General features: G+C 46.4%; 1 protein-coding gene across 4 annotated transcripts; it reads left to right on the top strand.

Moving 5' to 3' along the window:
* The first annotated feature begins 5,434 nt into the window (after positions 1-5,434).
* On the top strand, positions 5,435-19,126 carry KIAA1191 (KIAA1191 ortholog). 4 transcript variants are annotated; one of them, XM_014786091.2, is made up of 9 exons: positions 5,435-5,630; positions 6,691-6,808; positions 7,033-7,119; positions 9,498-9,676; positions 12,346-12,472; positions 14,843-14,967; positions 17,132-17,238; positions 17,431-17,573; positions 17,683-19,126. In XM_014786091.2, the coding sequence occupies exons 3-9, from the start codon at positions 7,092-7,094 to the stop codon at positions 17,889-17,891; spliced, it is 918 nt and encodes a 305-aa protein (XP_014641577.1). In that variant the 5' UTR covers positions 5,435-5,630; positions 6,691-6,808; positions 7,033-7,091; the 3' UTR covers positions 17,892-19,126. The 4 variants fall into 4 exon arrangements, with proteins under 4 accessions (XP_014641577.1, XP_004428555.1, XP_087285516.1 ...); XM_004428498.3 differs by having other exon boundaries at positions 6,691-6,803; XM_087429390.1 differs by lacking the exons at positions 5,435-5,630; positions 6,691-6,808 and having other exon boundaries at positions 7,033-7,138.
* Positions 19,127-19,146: the final 20 nt, after the last annotated feature.

Here is a 19,146-nt window from a genome sequence, read left to right on the forward strand (position 1 = left end):
GCTCAGGGCTGGTCTTCCTCAGCAAAAAGAGGAGGATTGGCATGGATTTTAGCTCAGGGCTGATCTTCCTCACAAAAAAAACCAAAACCAAAAAACAAAACTAAGCTAACTGGAGCCTTCCAGTTCCCTTTGGTCAGTATTAGTTTAGGGGTGAGCATCTGGCTCAGTTCTGGCCCAGGAGATGTAGGTAGAACACTGCTAGGGCCTTGTAGGAAATATTTTTCTCCCTTCCTGCACAGAGTGCTATCACGTGAGGAAGCCATGCTTTGTGAGCTGGGGCGGCCAGAGTGAAAACATGAGGTGCAAGCCTGCAAATGAGAAAACATGAGGTGCAAGCCTGCAAATGAGACTTGACTTGCTGAAGGAGGGCAGAGTGGGGAAGGACAGAACCTGAGTCCTTGAGGATATCATGGAGCTTCCAAACCAATCCTAGGTCTGCTTTCCTCCAGACTCTTTGGTAAGTAAACAATAAATACCCTTAGGCCATTATTAGTTGGGTTTTTCTTTAGCTTGCAGCCAAATGTATCCTAATTGATGTCACGATCCTTATGACTGAGGCAGTGTATGTAAAAGTGTCTATTCTTGTGCAGGATGTAGGCATTCAAAAGATGCTAACTTCTTCCCCTACATTGACCCTTCATCCCACCCACTCTACTGAACCCAACCCTGGGTGAATCCAGCAAACCCCTCTCTGTGCCTGCTTCCGAGTTGTTAAACCAAGCTCCAGAAGACACACAACTAGGCAGATGGGCACAACCATTTTCTCCTGGTGTCCACCCTCAACTGGGTCATCCACACTTTCCAGTCGGTTTCTATTCTTCCATTCTTGGAAACGGCAATTTAAAATCTTTTTCATTTTCCTCTTTCTTTGACCCCCAACGCGTCTCCCCCTCTCTGCTCACAGACAGAAGAGACAACCTCATTACCTACTTCACAGAGTGGGGCTTGCCAATCTGCCTCCACCAAACCCCTGAAAACCTTCTCCTCTCCCAGGCTGGTCCCTCTCATGTCCCACGCTCTGGACCCACCCCTGGGTGGTTTGTAGATCTCTCGCCCTAGTCTTTCTTTAGAAGGCTCCACCAAATACTGTACCAAAAATATTCAAATGTACTCACTTCCCATGTTAAATATATATTTTTGCTGTAAAAATTTTAAATAATTTTTAAAAATTTTGCTTTAAAATTATTTAGCTACAGGTAACTTATCTAATTTGTGATTGACTATGGTTTTTTAGGAGCACTAAGGTGCTCACTGGGGATTTGTTTCAAGGTGAGAAAAATCTAGCTCCCAAATTGTTTTCAAATGCAATGCCGTTTTTTGTTTTTTTTGTTTTTTTTTTTTTTTTTGTGAGGAAGATCAGCCCTGAGCTAACATCCGTGCTAATCCTCCTCTTTTTGCTGAGGAAGACCTGCTCTGAGCTAACATCTATTGCCAATCTTCCTCCTTTTTTTCCCCCCAAAGCCCCAGTAGATAGTTGTATGTCATAGTTGCACATCCTTCTAGTTGCTGTATGTGGGACGCGGCCTCAGCATGGCCGGAGAAGCTGTGCGTCGGTGCGCACCCGGGATCCGAACCCGGGATCCGAACCCGGGCCGCCAGTAGCGGAGAGTGTGCACTTAACCGCTAAGCCACGGGGCCGGCCATGCAATGCCGTTTTTATGAAAATTAAATATTATCATAACTGAAGTTGACATATTAATCTGTTGTGCATATATTTAAACATATTAATTTTGATTCTGCAGGTTTTAAAAAATATTTTGGAGCCAATCATTTTACTGTTAGCACTCAAAGATTTTTTTTTATGGGTCCCTGAAAAGCCCGTAGACCCTAAGTAATTGACCAAATGACAGGTGCCCCTTCCTGCTTCTCAGGGCTCTTAATCCCTCACTCATCTGCATCTTCCACACCTTCCTCTCTGCTTGAATCTTCCCAACTGCATTTAATTATGCTCATTTCTGCCATCCAGATAACCCCTACCTGGTCTAACAAAACCTAGTCTAACTAACAAAATCACACCAGGGCGCACTCCAACAAACCTTCCTGACTCTTCCCTCCCCTCCCCACCAAAGGCCGGCTGCAGAGTGGTTTACACTCTGTCCACCTTGAGATGGCCCCTCACCACCTGGGGAGTGGGGGGCTCTGCCAACCTCAAAGACCCTGGTAACTGCTTGCTACCCCCCAGCTCTACTTTCTCCCAGTTCCTCAGACACAAGCCTTCTCCTGCCTTTGGGTCTTTGCCCTTGCTGGTGCCCCGCTGGAGCACCCTCTTCCACCCACTTCTTTGTCTCTATTACTCATATTTCTCTGGGCAGCCACCCCTGATGTTCCAGAGTCAGGCCCCCTATTACACAGCACCTGGTGCTAACACTTCATGACACCTGACACGTAATTATTCACAATCACTCCTTCATTGTCTGTCTAAGGCTGCCATAACAAAGTACCACAAATGGGGGGGCTTAAACAACAGAAATTTATTTTCTCACAGTTCTGGAGGCTAGATGTCCAAGATCAAGATGCTGGCAGGTTTGTTTTCTTTCGAGGCCTCTCTCCTTGGCTTGCAGATGGCCACCTCGCCGTATGCACTGCCCTCTCCTGTGTCCTCACTGGACTTTCTGCTGTGCTTGTGCAACCCTGGGGGCTCTTCCTCTTCTTATATGGACACCAGTCAAGTTGGATTAGGTCCCACCCTAACAGCCTTATTTTAACTTAATCATCTCTTTAAAGACCTTATCTCCAAATACTGTTACATTCTGAGGCACCAGGGGTTGGGACTTCAACATATGAATTTTAGGAGACACAATTCAGCCCAACACAGTCAGGGACTCGGTCTTCCTCCCCAGTGTATCACAAGCACCAAGCACAGTGCCTGACACAAAATAAGACACAAGAACACGTTTTCTATCTAACCAACTGCTCCAGACTAGCTGTGTGACATGGCCAGGCTCCTGTTCTCCGTACCTCAGCTGCTTCATCTACAATATCAGGCTGGAGAAGTCCTCTCTAAGGACGGCCTGACAGCTGACCCTCTAGCCCAGCATCCTTCATTTCTTCAGTGAAATCCTTCCCCCCACCACTAGAGGGAGATGTTACTTCTAGTTGTTTCTTCCTTGGGAATGTGCCTTCAACCCTGTTGCCCCCTGGATTTTAAAAGTGGAGGAGCTGAGGCCAAGGACCACCAGCAGCCAAACAATCAGCTGAGCTGTCAGTCCTGGCCTTGAATTTCAGCTCCGCCGCTTCTTGGCTGAGGTACCTTTGCCAAAGTCCTCTTGAGAGTGTTAGTTTCCTCTGCTGCCGGGTGGGCAATGGAAATGGACAGGTCCTGAGCACTGCTAGGTGGAATGCCTCATCTATGATGATATAGGGGGCTGGCTCCCAGATCTCCCAGTCTGGAGACCCCAGAAATGCAAATGCCTCACTTGCTATCATACTCATGACCAAGTTCCAGTCTGCTGATGAGTTGTGAGGACGTTGGCAGGTCTGTCTAAGGAGTGGACCTTTTTGAGGGCTTGGACTGGCCAGAGAAAGCAGATGTCTAGAGGAAGGCAGGTGGGCAAAATTCAGTCCTGCTCCCTACCCTCTCCCCCATGAAGTAGGAATGCAGGATGATTTGGGGCATCCAGGCTGGATGCAAGAAAGATCCTGATCAATTCCAATTTCTGAGACTCCATGTTTATTAAACTATGAAATGCCCAAGGAAGTACAAAAAGACAATTCAGAGTCAAAAGCATTTAGGAAATTAGTTTCCTGGTAAATGTATGTTGTAAACATACATAAAAAGGCAACCAACCAGATTCTCTGGTTGGCCACACACAGAGACCTAACTGTTATCTGTCTCCAGACAAGAACCATACAGTCAGACTTCAAAAACCAACTTCCCAACGATGCTGCCGCCCTTGGAGAAATAAAGTGGCTGTGCACAGAACTCCAAGCAGGCTTAGCTAAGAACCAAAGCCAGAGTCAGAAAAAAACACAGAAGAAGGGGTGGAGGGGAACCTCTACTGCCACAAGAGATCTACCCCAGGAGCTGTGAAAAATGGCCTGAGGTCAAACAGCTCCAAAAGTGCCCTTCTTGGGCCTTGTGGAACCTTCTTGGGCCTTGTGGATTCAGCAGTGACTGACTGAATCCTCCTTTGCTATGCAAGCAGACCGTTTAGAAAAGTAGTTTACTTGCAAAGAAGGCTTCTAAGGGAGTCCAGGCTTTAAAAGAATAAGCTCCCCAAATAAAAAATACAACACCCATTTAAAGGAGAAAACCTCATACGATTGCGCAAGTTAAAAGTTTACAGTTAGTCTGTTCTTTGTGGAAAACAGCAATTTTGTCACATGGCTACTATCCACCAACTTCGTGCCATAGCTTCTGACATCAGTACCACAAAAGTCAGGGATAAAGGTGTTGTAGTCAGAGAGTCAGTAACTTCCAGGAAAGGCTTCAGTTTTCATTAATTTGGGGATAAGAATGAAACAAAATCATCCTGCCTTCTGATTTACAGAAGGGTGCAAAGTGCCGTTTCCTCCTCTTGGTGAGGTGTGCCCCTTCCCCATGATGGAGGAGGGCAAGGGGTCAGCTTTGCTTCCACAGAAGGTAAACAATTATGGCATATTTTATAAGTTCCAAATTAACAAAATGACACTTTAACACACACACACAAAAATCACACTGCAGTGTAATTGTGTTATTCATAAGCTAGTTATAGAATTTAGAAAAGACTTCCATACGTGGCCCACTCAAGCGTGGTGGTCTGGTAACAGCACTCAAGTTTCAAGTTGCCTGAAGAAAGCCTCTCCGTCCTGCCAGTGAGTCCCTGTGGCCACCTGAGATGAGCCTTGATGGCAAGCTTTGGACATAGGCAGAAATGTGGGTTGGTTTTTGTCAACTTCTTTTACTTCCTCAATTTGTTGCTTTGTCATATTTGTAAACCCTTTAGGGAAAAAAGAAGTCCTTCAGGATGTGACATGTGAGCTGGCACCTCTTCAAGCGTCACTTTCCTTAGTGTGAAACGGAAGATACTAGGATCACCTTACCTAGGGGAGGCAGGTGCGGTTCGCTCCCCTTTTTGGCTCTGCTACTCGTATGAAGCCTGGCTAGCCCAGCTGTTCCTGGAAGAGGGTCCCTGCTCACTTCACCTCGTAGTAGTCAAGTGACTTCTCATCTTTCCGAGCCTCAACTTTACCTCCATGAAAGGGTTGGAGGGTGTCACTTACTATGCCATCTTCATCGTCCCTCCACCTGTCACAGACCCAGGTACACAGTGGTGGTAAAGGTGGCTTTTCCTCTGGGAGCTGGTGGGTTCCACATTCTGAACTGAGACACCCCCAGCCCGCAGTGCAGCTAAGGTCTTGGGGGCCTTCCCGATCGTGGACTACAACTCCCAACATACCCCGGGCGCCTCCTTGGCCAAGTCTCGCGTGAAGTGACGCGGACTTGGGCGGTTTATCAGGAAGGCTGCCGGCTCGGCAGTTGGTGGTCCTTGGTTGGTGCCTCGGGCTTTTATTGTCGCCACGAGCAAGCGCTGCTCACACCATGGCTCGGGTCCCGACTACGCCACAGCCCCTCGGGAGACGTGGGCCCTCGGAGCCTCTTTAGTGCTGGAGCTTGGGCCGCAGGCAGCTCCGCGGCGGCGGAAGAACAGGTATCGAGATGGGCCGGGCCTGGGCCTCCCTGGCTGCGTCCTCCGCCCATCCCGAGGGGTGCGCCCCTTGCCCCTCCACCCGGGCCCTGGCCTGGGGCCTCTCCACGCCTCTCCCTTCCCCCTTCCCCAGGCTTAGATCTTGGCCAGACCGCCCCTTGCCTCTGTCGCCCGGCCTTCTGGGGTCCCCCAGTGGGGCTTCTCTCTGATGATGCCTTCAGCCCCGCCCGGAGCCTCGCCTCGACTTCATCGGAGCGGCCTAGACCGGGACCCCCACTCCTCGCCCTCACCTCGCAAGCCTCCTACTGGCCCTCGGGGAACCCTCGTCTTGTGCCAGGCCACGGCCCTAATCTCCTTAGGCCTTCTGAGCCTCGCGGGTGGGAGAGGGGGTTGGGTCAGACTTGGCCTTTCAAATCCTGGTAGCAGCACCCTGTATCTTGTGAAGGAAATGCAGGAGCTCTGCGGAGAAGGGGGGAGGGGACGGGGAACGGGAAGGGAAAGTGGAAGGGATGTATCTGCTGGACCCGAGGATGGCTGAACTTTGGTTTCTGCGAGGCGCTTTAATGAAGAACTAACTAGTTTGTCCTCTGAGCTCCATCAGGATAGAGGGGCAGTGTAGCAAGTTGAAAAGCAAATAACTTGGCTTTCTCAGGGCTTTGTTTGAACTCCCCTGTAAAGTGGGGGTGAAACCTGCCTTGCGGATGGGCCACTTATCTGTGACCTTGGACAGATCACTTATCTTCTGATGTTTAGTTTCCTTCTCTTTAAATTGGGGATAAATAATGCCTGCTTTGCAGGGTTGCTGCAAGGGTTAAAGCAAAAGATAAGTGTTGTATAATACCCTTATAAATATTAGTTAGGGTTAGCAACAAAGAATGAATTTACCCACTATGGTACTTAGCCCCTTGCTGTGAGTCAAGTTATTTGGACCCTAACTTACTTAAAAATGAAACAAGTATAATCCCTCTTTTTTAAGGTTGTTAGGGGTAATACATGAAAGTACAGGAAAGTGTTTGGCACACTCTGAAGGGCTGCACCAATGCTGGTTGTTTGTTGTTCTTAGAACCTCTGGAATGGCTGGACTCTTCCCAGGCGGCTTTGCTAATGTGCAGCAGCTGGACAATGTTCCTCATTAATAACTGTCTGTCAGCATAATCGTCACATCATTTCACACTGGTAAGGTGAGATTTTCACCACATATAGTGTTTTTGTCATGTCACAGGTGTTAAGATCAGCCACAGGTGTGGTGAGACTGTTTTTTTCCTCCTTTGGCGTGTTTGTCACCCATTGGCTCTTTTATGTGTGTTTCAACCTCCATAAAGCTTTGTGTGCCTGTCAGAAGAACAGCATTGGAGCTATTCTTTGATGTTCACTGTAAGAAAATGCCCTTTGTTATTTTTATTAGGTGGCAGGGACTCAACCTGGAATTCTGTATAGAAAAAGCACCTGGATCCCAATCTTTCAATGGCTTCGAGACAACCAGAAGTGCCTGGTAAACTTAATTCTTTTTGGTAAAGTCATGTTTTGCCCTTCGTGTTTTAAGCTAGACAGAAACCACTTTTTCTGAACCATATATTAAAGGTTACTCTCTGGCACCAGGCGAGTATTTAGATTTAATGGATTGGCATCATGTAAATATTGTCTTAATAACCATGCAGCCAGGGTATGAACCCAAATCCTAACTTGAAAGAGAATAGTCATTTCACTTAAGGGTATGACAAGTTTGTCACTTTCCTACAGGTATCAAGTAAGAATTCAGAATAAGTTGTGTAGTTCTTGTAGTATGTACCAAGATGATTAAACTCATCCCCCTTTTGCAGGGAGGGGTAGGAGGTGAATGGAGGTCTGGGCAAAAAGACACCAGCCTGATTTAAAGGCAGATTCAACTTAAGCAGTCATGAAAATGCTCACAGCAGCATTTAATGAGTCCTGGGTCTGTATAGGGCAATAATTTCTGGGTTACTGAAGTCATTGATCCCTCTTAGGACTGTTTTAGTGATTTTTAATCAAATCTGAATCAGTCAATTTTAGATTCTCAGTAAAGAGATACTGTTTATCTCTCAGGGTTGCTGTGAAGATTAAACATAAAATAGGTGAAAATGTGAGTTAAAAGTTAGTGATGAATATACATTTATTGCCGAGAAAAAATTTTGGTTTCTATTTGTAGGAATATATCTCCTAGTAGATGTTAGCTGACGTTATTATTATTTTTAGGAAGGCTATTGGGATGGCTGTTGGGAGGAGTCTATAAGATGTTTTTGAGATTCCTCCCAAATTAGGTGGATTACTAGGAGTCTCCCCGTGTCTCCCGATGTGGATCCATCTCTGGTCTCTGCCATCCTTAGCGTGTGTTTTAGTTCGTCTTTCCTTGTTGTGATTACCATGCATTCCCTGTGACCACCAGCCCATAGGGTTGCGTTGTTAGGTCAATGCTTTGTAGTGTGCGGAGCCTGGAGTGTTGCATGTCGAGTGCAAGCAGTGGCTTTGACCTGTGTTCCACTCCCCACCCTACACTTGCGAGGTGGGTGTCACTTAAGGTCTACGTCTCAGTTTCCTGAGCTGGAAAATGGGAAGAATATCTGTATAATGAAGATTAGGTAAGATGAGGGATGTAAGTGCTTGGTGAGGAAGAGTACTTGGTAATTATTTGCTTGTGTGTTTGTTCTATTTGAGATAATTCACATACCATAAAATGCTCCCTTTAAAGTGAACAATTTAGTGGTTTTTAGTATATTCACAAGGTTGTGAAACCATCACCACTGTCCAATTCCAGAACATTTTCTTCACCCCAAAAAGAAAGCCTTGTACCCATTAGCAGTCAATCACTCCTCATCCCCCCCTCCCCAGACCCTGGCAACCACTAATTCTCTATGTGTGTGGACTTGTTAGTAATTATTATTGTTATTAATAATCATGGTAGCTGCTTGGTCCCCTTGCTATTTAAATGAAGTATCTTTGCTGGTTTTGGACTTACTGCCATGAAAGTTGATGTCTTGGAGACGGTGATTTTATAATTTTAGCAACAGGAAAATGTCACGCTGGATCTGAAGGCAGGATCTGAACATTAGCTCCGCTGAGAAGGGATTAGCAAACAAACAAAATGAACTTTGCTCTCTGGTCCGGCAGAGCTGAGAGTGCCCTTGAAGTGGGCACCTGCGTCAGAACAGGCCCTTCCCCCAGTCAGTTACAGTGGACAGGAACGGCAGGTCAGCTGGGAGTGTTTTATGAGTTGTTGTCAGCAGCCTCTGTGATGGAAATTGGCTCTGCTGTTTCAATCAGTCAGACACTAGAGATGATGCCGGATAGCATGTTGTTTCAGTGGTACCCTGCGGTAGTGCTTGTGTTTTCTTTGGGGAGGTAGGGAAGGTAGTTGAGCCCCAGCTGGCTGCTTTCTGTATGAACTTGGGCAAATCACTTGATCCCTAGGCCTTAACTTCCTCATCTATAAAATGGGAACAAGAACTTCATATCTTCAGTCTTACATGAGTTGAGAGCCTTGGCATTGCCATGGGGGTGGCTTCTGTGGCATAAAGAACATAAGCTTTGAAATCTGACAAGTTTGGATTTTGATTCCAGACGGCACTTTGAATTCTATGACCTTGCTCAGGTAAATTTAAATTGAACTTTGGTTTCCTAATCCATAAATTGGGTTTGGGCTACCGAGTGGGTTAAGTGGAAAATCCAAAATTCAGGCATGAAGGAAGGAATTAGTGCTATTACCTTTCCTTAAATGGATTAGCTATTTCAGAACAAGCTATTCTTGCTCTGTCCCAGAATGAGTGTTTCAGAGCTTTCCTGTCTACAGATTAATTTAAAGCTACTAGTATGTTCAGTTGCTGAACCCATCCTGACAGGTGTCTCTGTTCATAGCTCTTGAGCCTAGTGGGCCTCTAGGCAAGATGTCCCTGCCCATTGGGATGTACCGCCGGGCATTCAGCTATGATGATGCCCTCGAGGACCCTACGCCCATGACTCCCCCTCCATCGGACATGGGCAGCATCCCCTGGAAGCCAGTGATTCCAGAGCGCAAGTATCAGGACCTCGCCAAGGTATCTGACTCCCTGACTCTTCTGGCAAGCCCAACCCCTCCATTCTTCCTCTGCTCCAGGAGCCTTCAGTGGCTCCCGGCACCCGTAGATTGGGCAAGCCGCCACTCCCTGTATATATTTTCTGTGCCTCAGCTGGAGTGTGTGGGCCCTTTTTTCTTTTTAATTCAAACTAGAATGGCCATGTCTTCTACCTGAGACTCTTCTGTCCCCACCCTCACCCGTCCCTTTTCCCATGATATTAAATTCAACTTCCTTAGTCTGGCTTTGCATGATCTAGGTCCTGCCTGCCGCTACCCAGCCCCTCAGTGATCCAGTCATGCCAGTTACCTGGGATTTCTTGCACTTCATAGGGTGTTTTATGCCTCTAAGCCTTTGCTTCACACTGCTCTGATTGCCTGGAATGTTTCCAATCCCCATCCTCTTCTCTCACCCCCTCCTCCCACTGCATTTGCTTGACGAATGGTATCCTTTAAGTCTTAGCTCAGACATCTCTTTTGTGAGAATTTTCCTCCATTACCTCTCCCTTGGAGCTCTCCACTGTCCCATGGACCCCTGTCATAATCCCTGCCTTACTTTATCACCTGCCATTAGCTTCTTGAGGGCAGGGGCCACGTTCAGTTTTGTACTCTTATCTGCAGTATCTAGCAGAGGACCTGGCCGAAAGCAGATTCCAATAAAATGTTCACAGAGTGATTGGGGGGAAAATGGGCTCTGCCCTGAACACATGGTGTGCTGTTCCTCCTGCCTCAGATGCCTTTTCCCACTGCTGTGCTCTGAAAGAGCTGCCTGCTTCCTACGGCACCCCCCTGACTGACACAGACACGTGCGCACACGCACCTCCGTACACCTTGATCTGCCCTCACAGCCCTTTTGTGCAGTTTGGCCTCCCAGGTTCTCACGTGCTTATTGCAGGCGTGTTGCTGAAGCCTGTGCTTCCTGACTGCAGGGACTGGGTCTCGCCACCAGGAGTGCAAGGAGGGTGGGACTGTGCCTGACTAAACCAGGCCTGCCAGCTCGGATGAGGCCCTTTCACCTGCAGCTTCAGTTTCACTGAACTTTGAGCCGTGTGACAGCTCAGGGCCTGACAGCGAGTACACAGTGAGCGTCTGCTTAAACAGACCTGGGTGTGAATCGCCTAGGGGTCTTTGTACCAGCAATGACCTTGGGCACACAGTGTCTCCATCTGAGAGGCAAGAATACTTTATGCCGTGGAGTGTTGTGGGGATTCAATAACAGGATGGAAAGGCTTGATGCATACTAGGTGTGTAGCTGATGCTGTGACTCCTGGCCCCAGCCTCGCTTTCACTTGGTAGAGCTGCATTTGAGCCTTCCTCTCTAATGAGGCCCCCCACCCTCCTCCCCAATTAAGCCCTCAGAAGAGGGAGCTCCTTTCTACGAAAGTATCCCTTGCAGCTCTGGGAAGTTCCTATGTCCATTATCTACTGAAGTCTGACCCGACGAGTTGCTGAGGAGAACACACTTTGTGTAAGAAGTGCTGGCAGTACTAGGAGAAGGGACCCCGGCAGCCTGCCTGCGATGCCAGGGCAGTGGACTCCAGGGGCTAGAGCAGAAAGTAAGCAAGGCTTCCCAGAGCGCTTCCCAGGGCGGCTCACCCTTTCCCTGTGTAAAGGCTGCTGCTTACTTCACAAGGCAGAGCACGGGCTCCCGTTTCTGTGGTGCCCCAGCTGGAGCAGCTGACAGTTGGAACAACTGCTCTCTCAGAGGAAAGCTCACCCCCAGTCATCACACGCATCCTTTCCTGTGTCCTCACGGTCCGGGTCCTGACTGTCAACTGTCTCCCAAGTAGGGAAGTGGAGGTTCGCGTCTTACTCCAGTAAGGTCACAGCTGAAAAATATAAATCCTGTTTTGCAACAGGGATACATTTCAGTACTTCTGCTCCCTTCTTTTCTGACCACCTTCCTTTTCACTTCCTTCGGAGAAGCAGAGAACAAAGAATAAACCCAGTTCTTGTCTCCCTGCTGGTCCTGAGCGTGGTGTCAGGTGTTGAGATTGCAGAAGGTGGCTCTCAGCTCTCTCGTGGGAAAGATTAGAAGCTACATAGATTTTTTTGGTTTGTTTTAAAACACCATTACTTGGACCTTTAGAACAAGGGTCTTCAAAGTGTGGTCTTGGGGACCAGCAGCATCAGCATCACCTGGGAATTTGTTAGAAACATGAATTCTCATGCTCCACCCAGACCTGCTGACTCAGCTCTAAGGTGGGGCCCAGCTGTCGGTTTAACAAGCCGTCCAGGAGCTTCTGATGCTCAGCAAAGTTTGAGAACCACTTAGCAAGTGCAGTGATTAATTAAGCAAAAGCAAGCATAGTGCCTGGTGCGTGTTCTGGGCTTAGTAATAAGTGTTTCTCCTACATTCTTAGGGGCACGGTACTGCAGTGCATTGGACACACATAGTCTGGGAAGGTAGTAGACCTCAGAGCTTCAAATTCTGACTTTCCCATTTTTATAAATTCAAGCTATTCATATAGTGTCTTTATCTGTTGTCACTATGGATAATACGTATCTAATCAGGTGGAGACGACCAGCCCCCTTCACATATTTCCTCATGTGTCAGATAAAGGTATTTCAGTAACTTCTTCCTTAAATGAGTAAGTTTAGGTGTGTGACTTCCCTGCCCTGCTCAAGTGCCTCCTTACCTCTCTTGAACAGGTGGAGGAAGGAGAGGCCAGTGTTTCCTCCCCTGCCATGACCCTGTCACCGGCCATTGACAGTATGGACAAGGTCCCTGTGGTGAAGGCTAAAGCTACTCGTGTCATCATGAATTCTCTGATCACAAGTAAGCACTCTGCACCCTCAAAATAGAGTGAAGTAGGGGGGGAAGGCTTAGATTTCTTACAATCCATCTGCAGGGGGTTCTGCAAACACGCCTGCCTTGGCATGTTGCGACCATGCCTGGCAGATGTCAGCTTGGCTGCTGAGTCACCAGTGTTGAAGCTCCATTTAGGTGGAAGATTTGTCAGATATTCAGCATCTCAGTTGGTATAGGTATACTCTGCTTTGTTGTACAATCGTATTTTCCCATATCCACCAGTGTGGCCTTGGGCAAGTTATGGAACTGTTGAGACTCTTGCCCTCTTCATGAAGTGAGGAATCGGGCTGGCAGGTAGAGGGGAGGAATAGATGGCCCCAGTGCTCGGTGGCTGGGAGCTGCTGCTGTTCCTGTCTCAAGCTCTGCTGAAGAGGTTGACAAACTGAGGCATCTCACACCTGCCCTGCACTTTTTTTTTTTAAAAGTAAATGGCTCTGGGCCGGCCCGGTGGCGTAGCAGTTAAGTGCATACGCTCCGCTTCAGCTGCTCGGGGTTTGCAGGTTCGGATCTCGGGCGCACATGGATGCATGGCTTGTCAAGCCATGCTAGGGCAGCGTCCCATATAAAGTAGAGGAAGATAGGCACAGATGGTAGCCCAGGGCCAGTCTTCCTCAGCAGAAAGAGGAGGATTGGCATTGGATGTTAGCTTAGGGCTGATCTTCCTCACAGAAAGAAAAGGAGAAAAAAAAAAAAAGTAAATGGCTCAAAGTTGTTCTTCTTCCTGGACATTGAGGCAAGTTTGGTGCCTCATGCATCTTTAGTCTTAAGAGTGTGTGATTTGTGGTCCTTATGAGACCGGAAACAAGAGAGCTTGCATTTTTTTCTAAAAACCCTTATAAGTTAACTAAACTTAGTGGTTCTGGAGGGCCCTTGTAGTTGCTGTGGGAAGTTAACAATTATTAGATACACAGCTCTACTTGTTAGTGGCAGCCTCTGCCAGGGGCAGGGCACATAGAGGTTCTCCTTGGTTGGCTCAATATGAAGTTGGATGCCTTTGTTTATCTGCTCTGGGAGGGCATCAGTTTGTCTTGGGCAATTCCTGGACAATTCACCCAAGAACCAAAAGTCCATACTCTTACTCGGACTTTCTCTTATTCACACATAAATGCACCATTTGAATCAGCAACTACTACTTGTATTTTGCAAGCTTGAGAATGTGTTCTGGCAGTGTTAGAAAGTGTAGTCATTGTTCTTTTAGCACAGTATAACTTCTTTATTGAAAATACAGGTTACCAACAGTACAGAACATTATAACACCCCAACATTCTCCTGTCACTCAGATACTTATTTGGCTTAGTCACTTCCACATATATGCATGTTTTTATATAATTGCAGATGTAGTAGACAAGCCATTCTATTTTTTCAATCAATACTGTAGTGAACTTTTGATGTTGCTATAGTCTTAAATTAAAAAAAACTAGCTGCATTTAAAATCTTGGTATTGGTGTAGCATAATTCATTAAATCCTTTCTCACTTTTTAAATTTTCAGGTGACTACCTGGTAAGATTGGAAAACATCTTTATGCATTTAGTTTTTTTTTTTTCCTAATTGCTTTTATTTCTGATGGAAATAAAATAATTCCTTAGAAGGGGAATGAGTGTCCTAAAGGACATCTGGTGTCTAGACTTGGTCCACAGCTGCCACATTCCTGTACTAGGGGTATATTATGTAGTGTATGTACAGATTAAGCAAAAATTCAGCTATCATTCAAGGTATAACTGACTTATTAATTATGAGACAATCAGGTCAGTGTGACCTAACATTGAGTCTGTCTGCTGTGCCAGGCACTGGGATAGGCAGTTTCACACACGAGAAACATTGGATCAGTAGAGCTTGGCCAGTTCAAGGCACACTCTCTATGGTTTGGATCTAATTGATACCTTGGTGCCATCCAGCCTAAATGTGGCCCGTTTCTCTTTGGTGATGGTCTCTGTGTGGGTAATGAGGGTAGTGAGTCTCTGAGGAAACTTGATCTTTGGAGAACTTGCACTGTTTCTTAACGTCAGCTGCCTTCTCCATGTTACATTTCTAAATGCAAAGAAAATGTCACAGTATACAAAGAAGAGGAAGGTATGGAGTGTTCCCCTGGAAGCTGTCCGGCTATCCCTTGAGGAGTAACCATTCCTTAGCTTGGTGTGAGAGAAGGCTTCCTTCTGGTTAGAGAACCTTTGTGTGGGGTTCAGAATCCCTGCTATGATGCCTGTCTGGGAGAACCTCCTCCTTGGATGGTCATCGTGGTCTCTTGCTTCTGGGGAGAACAGTGGATATCCGTGTTGATCTCCCTGTTTGTGATGGGAGAGGGGGATGGGCATGACTGTCATCTCCTCTGTTCCCAGAACAGACCCAGGAGAGCATTCAGCGTTTTGAGCAACAGGCAGGGCTGACAGATGCTGGCTACACACCCCACAAGGGCCTGACCACTGAGGAGACCAAGTACCTTCGAGTGGCAGAAGCACTCCACGTAAGCTTGTTTCTTAGGAACTTAAAAAAAACGAAACCCTCATCATTCATAGCTTGAGATGCGGCTGTGGTTTAGAAGTTACCAGCTCAGCTCGTTGGGGCTTGTGGAGAGTGGTGGAAAGAGAACTGGGTGAGGGATTTAGAACTGGTTTGGTGCCAGCTGTTGTGGCACTTTGTCGCTGAAAGCTCCGGAGCTCTTTGTGTCGTTGTTTCTGCTTCTCTGTCTATAAAGTGGGAGGATCTGTTCTGCTTACTTCTGATTAGGAGTGTCAGATGAGACTCTGAGCATGTGATATGTGTGAGCACGGTGCGAACAGTAAAGCCAATGTGGATCACTTTGTGTACCAGAGTGATCGACTCGGAGAGAGAATGGGGCAAGCTCAACAGAGGTAACACTTTAGCTGGAAAGGAACGTCATGCTCTATATTTAATTTTTTAAAAAATTAAAAGCAAATGTAGGGCCAGTCCCCTGGCTTAGTGGTTAAGTGCGTGCACTCCGCTCCTGGCGGCCCGGGTTCGGATCCCGGGCGCGCAGTGACGCACCGGTTCTCTGGCCATGCTGAGGCCGTGTCCCACGTATAGCAACTAGAAGGATGTGCAGCTATGACATACAACTATCTACTGGGGCTTTGGGGGAAAAAAAAATAAATAAAATTAAAAGCAAATGTAGAATTAGAGAGTTTTTGTTCTTTCATTTCTAAAATTGGAATGAATGAAGAGTAATTTTTGGTGAAGTTAATGATGACCAAATAGTTGGATGAATAAAATAGTTTCAAATGACTTTCTTTCAAGGAATACCTGTTTCTACTTAATAGTGCGTTATGATTTATGACGCACTCACATTCACTTAATCTTCGTGTTAATCTTTTGAGGTAGATACTATCCTCTGTGTTTTATAAATCAAGAGGCTGAGGTCCAAGGTCATATATTTAACCAGTCACAGTACCTGAACTCAAGGCTCCTGATGCCCTACTCCCTGTTGGTTTTCTCCCCCATCTTCCAAAGTTGTCTGAGACTCTGGCTCCTGAAGGGCCTCATAAGAAGGATCATGATATACAATATATGGAAGGAGGAATAATGTGGATCTGGTGACCTGTGGGTAGGCATATAAGACACTGTGGACTGTTGCATTTTATAATAAGCATCCCAGATGATTTTTGCAAAAGTTTTTTTTTGCAATTTTAAATAGCAATTTTTGCAATTTTAAAAACCACTGCTGGGGGGGATCAGGGTTGGGTTGGTGGCCTGTTTAAGCTCTCAGACAAGATAGATGCTTCTGGAGAGGGGCACTGTCAGTCTTTGACACTGAGAACTTTCCAGGATAGATGTCAGTCAGAGTTCCAGTTGAGCAGTTCACTCTCTATAATGGTAGAATTGACTTTGGCCCATTTTCTGCATCTTGGCCACAGGAATAGAACATGAGGATGGCTGAAATGCCAGCTTACATAAGTTGATATGTTGAGTGTTTGAGAAAATTCAGACATGGTCATTTTATTAATTGTGTATAATTTAGCTTGGGCTAAGCATTGGCATACCAGACACGGAGCACAGAGATAGTATGGGAGCCTTGATCTAGGAACTGAGAAGCAGATTTCTCTCTCCCCTGCTAGATTGCTAGTCTGTATGTTAGAGGTACGTTTACAATGCTGAGGGAGCCCAGAGTGACTGGTTATGGGAGGGAAAAGGGAGAGAAGGGGACAGGCTCCACAGAGGAAGCCTTCAGCTGGAGAGGAGTAGCATGCCTGAGTGTTGGCTTTGAGAGACTGGGAATGGCAGGGGTTGTATGTGGTAGGAGAGGCAGTGAGAGAAGAGTTCAAGGCCCTACTCAGAAGGCCGAGGAGGCCTGCAGCTTGGGGTCTGGCTCTTTCACTTACTGGCTGGGCGCATGTGGGAGAGCATCAGCAGCTTCTAGTGTGGTATATTTAGTACAGTGGTGTTTGAGATATACTGTAGAATAAGTACCTTTTTTTAAAAGATGGAATTCTATCTAGTATGGTAAAATCAAAGGAATATCTGTACTATAATCCAAAATTATTCCACCTATTAATGTTTTCCTTTTGCCTGTAGTGTGAACCAGGTTGTTTATATCCAAAGTTAGCTGTTTTGTGGTTGTTTTGTATTTGCTCTAATTTTTAACAAGTCTTTCTTCTTACCCATTTGAACAGAAACTAAAGCTACAGAGTGGAGAGATAGCAAGAGAAGAGAAGCAGCCAGCTTCCGCCCAGTCCACCCCAGGCAGCACCCCTCACTCCTCCCCTAAGCAGAAGACCAGGTGAGCCCCCCTGTGATTCTTCTGAGCAGCAGCGTGCCCAAGAAAGGCTAGTGCTGCATGCAAAACTGAGATTTAAGCCTGTGGTCTCAGAGTGAGAAGGGGGAGTTGACAGTTCCTAGTCTTGGTGTGAGACACTTCTAGAGGTATAGGAAGAGGTTATTATTAGGATATGTTTTATTCTTTCTCTTCCAGAGGCTGGTTCACTTCTGGTTCTTCCACAGCCTTACCTGGCCCAAATCTTAGCACCATGGATTCTGGAAGCGGGGATAAAGACAGAATCCTGGCAGATAAATGGAGCCTCTTTGGACCAAGATCCCTCCAGAAGTCTGATTTGGGTAAGGCAGCTCCTTCGAAAAAGAAAGCAGTGTGGCAGGCATTTTGCCATGTATATTGAGAACTGCCTATTAATTCTGAAATCATTTGCTCTGTGGTTTACTTCTGTAGGAGGATTTGCCACCCAGGCCTACAGAGGAGTCCAGAAGCCTTCTCCAATGGAACTGATCCATGCGCAGGCCACCCGAATGGCCGAAGATCCAGCAACCTTCAAGCCACCCAAGATGGACCTCCCAGTGATAGAAGGGAAGAAACAACCGCCACGGACCCATAATCTCAAACCCCGTGACTTGAATGTGCTCACGCCCACTGGCTTCTAGAGCTATTTCTATTCCAGGGACTCTGGATAGGGGGTGTCTTGTGCTCAGTTCCCCTTTTACCTTGGCTCTGACATAGGAAAGGTGTTTTTTGTTTTTTTTTTTAAACTCTTAAACTGAGGCTAGAGCTGGAGATATAATTGGTTTTTGAGAAACATTAGTGCAAAGCTTGTCCTTGTGTGGAAGAAGCCATTTTGTATTGCTTTAAAGTTAGACTAAATGATCTCAGCAGTGATGTATGGGGGACCTCATTACCTATTTTTGTATCATTTACCCTAGACAAGAACTTTGATCATTGCTTACTAGGTAATGTTTGTGTTGTTCCAAAACTGAGGCTTCTTGATTCCCTTACCGCTATCACCCTGAGCATGCACAAGTCATGGAGTAGAGGTGTTCACTGACTAGTTTAGACAACTTGGGCCCTCTTGACTGTGCTGGTATGGGGTGCTCCAGCCTTGTCAGTGAGGGAGACCTAAGGTCTGTTTGAGATCAGGTATAGTTAAAAGCCAGACTTGGTAGGGACCCCTCCTCCTGCAATGAAGCTGGAGTCTGCTTCTTGGCAGACCTGCTGGGTCACTCGTCCTGCAACCAGTTCTGACTGTAGTACCCCTGGGCCATGCTGTTGGAGAGATGCTTCTCTTTTATGGGTCACAGAACAAACACTAGTATTGCATATCTTTTGTTGCACTTTAAAGTGAGATTAATTTAACTCCAATTTGGTTGAAAACTTCCTATGGGAGAAAATTCAGTCTACTGGTTTGGTATGGATAAATGGATGTTAAACTTTTTTCAAGTAAAGAAGGTGGTAACTACAGTTAGATTATAGCGTTGAGGTTCGTGTGAAACTAACGTCACCCTATTTTGATTTCCTTGTTCAGGCCAGGACCTGAAACTTTTTTCTGGGAGGTGGAAGAATTAAAAAAATGTTCTGTATGCAATCATTTTTCCCTAAAATGAGCCTCCTACCATCATATAAACTTAACTTTACTGAGGAAACGAACTCGGGAAGCCACCGTGTCACTTCTCCTCACTGTACACGTTCAGTTGTTGTCTTGAACACTGTCTTACATTCCTGCTGTCTTTGGCTTTGGACAGGATTGTGTCTACATTAGGAGCTGAGCTGACCTTTCCAGAGAGGACCTGGAGTCTAAAATGACCAGAACAATTAATTTATTTATGTCTTCTGTTATGCTTGTATCTCTTGTTTTGACAATAAAAATCCTTACTGCTTTCTCAAATGTGCATAGCTGTTTTTTTG

The sequence above is a fragment of the Ceratotherium simum genome, chromosome 4 (genome assembly GCF_057802395.1).
Source record: "Ceratotherium simum simum isolate JZ-2026a chromosome 4, ASM5780239v1, whole genome shotgun sequence".
NCBI classification, from domain to species: domain Eukaryota; kingdom Metazoa; phylum Chordata; class Mammalia; order Perissodactyla; family Rhinocerotidae; genus Ceratotherium; species Ceratotherium simum.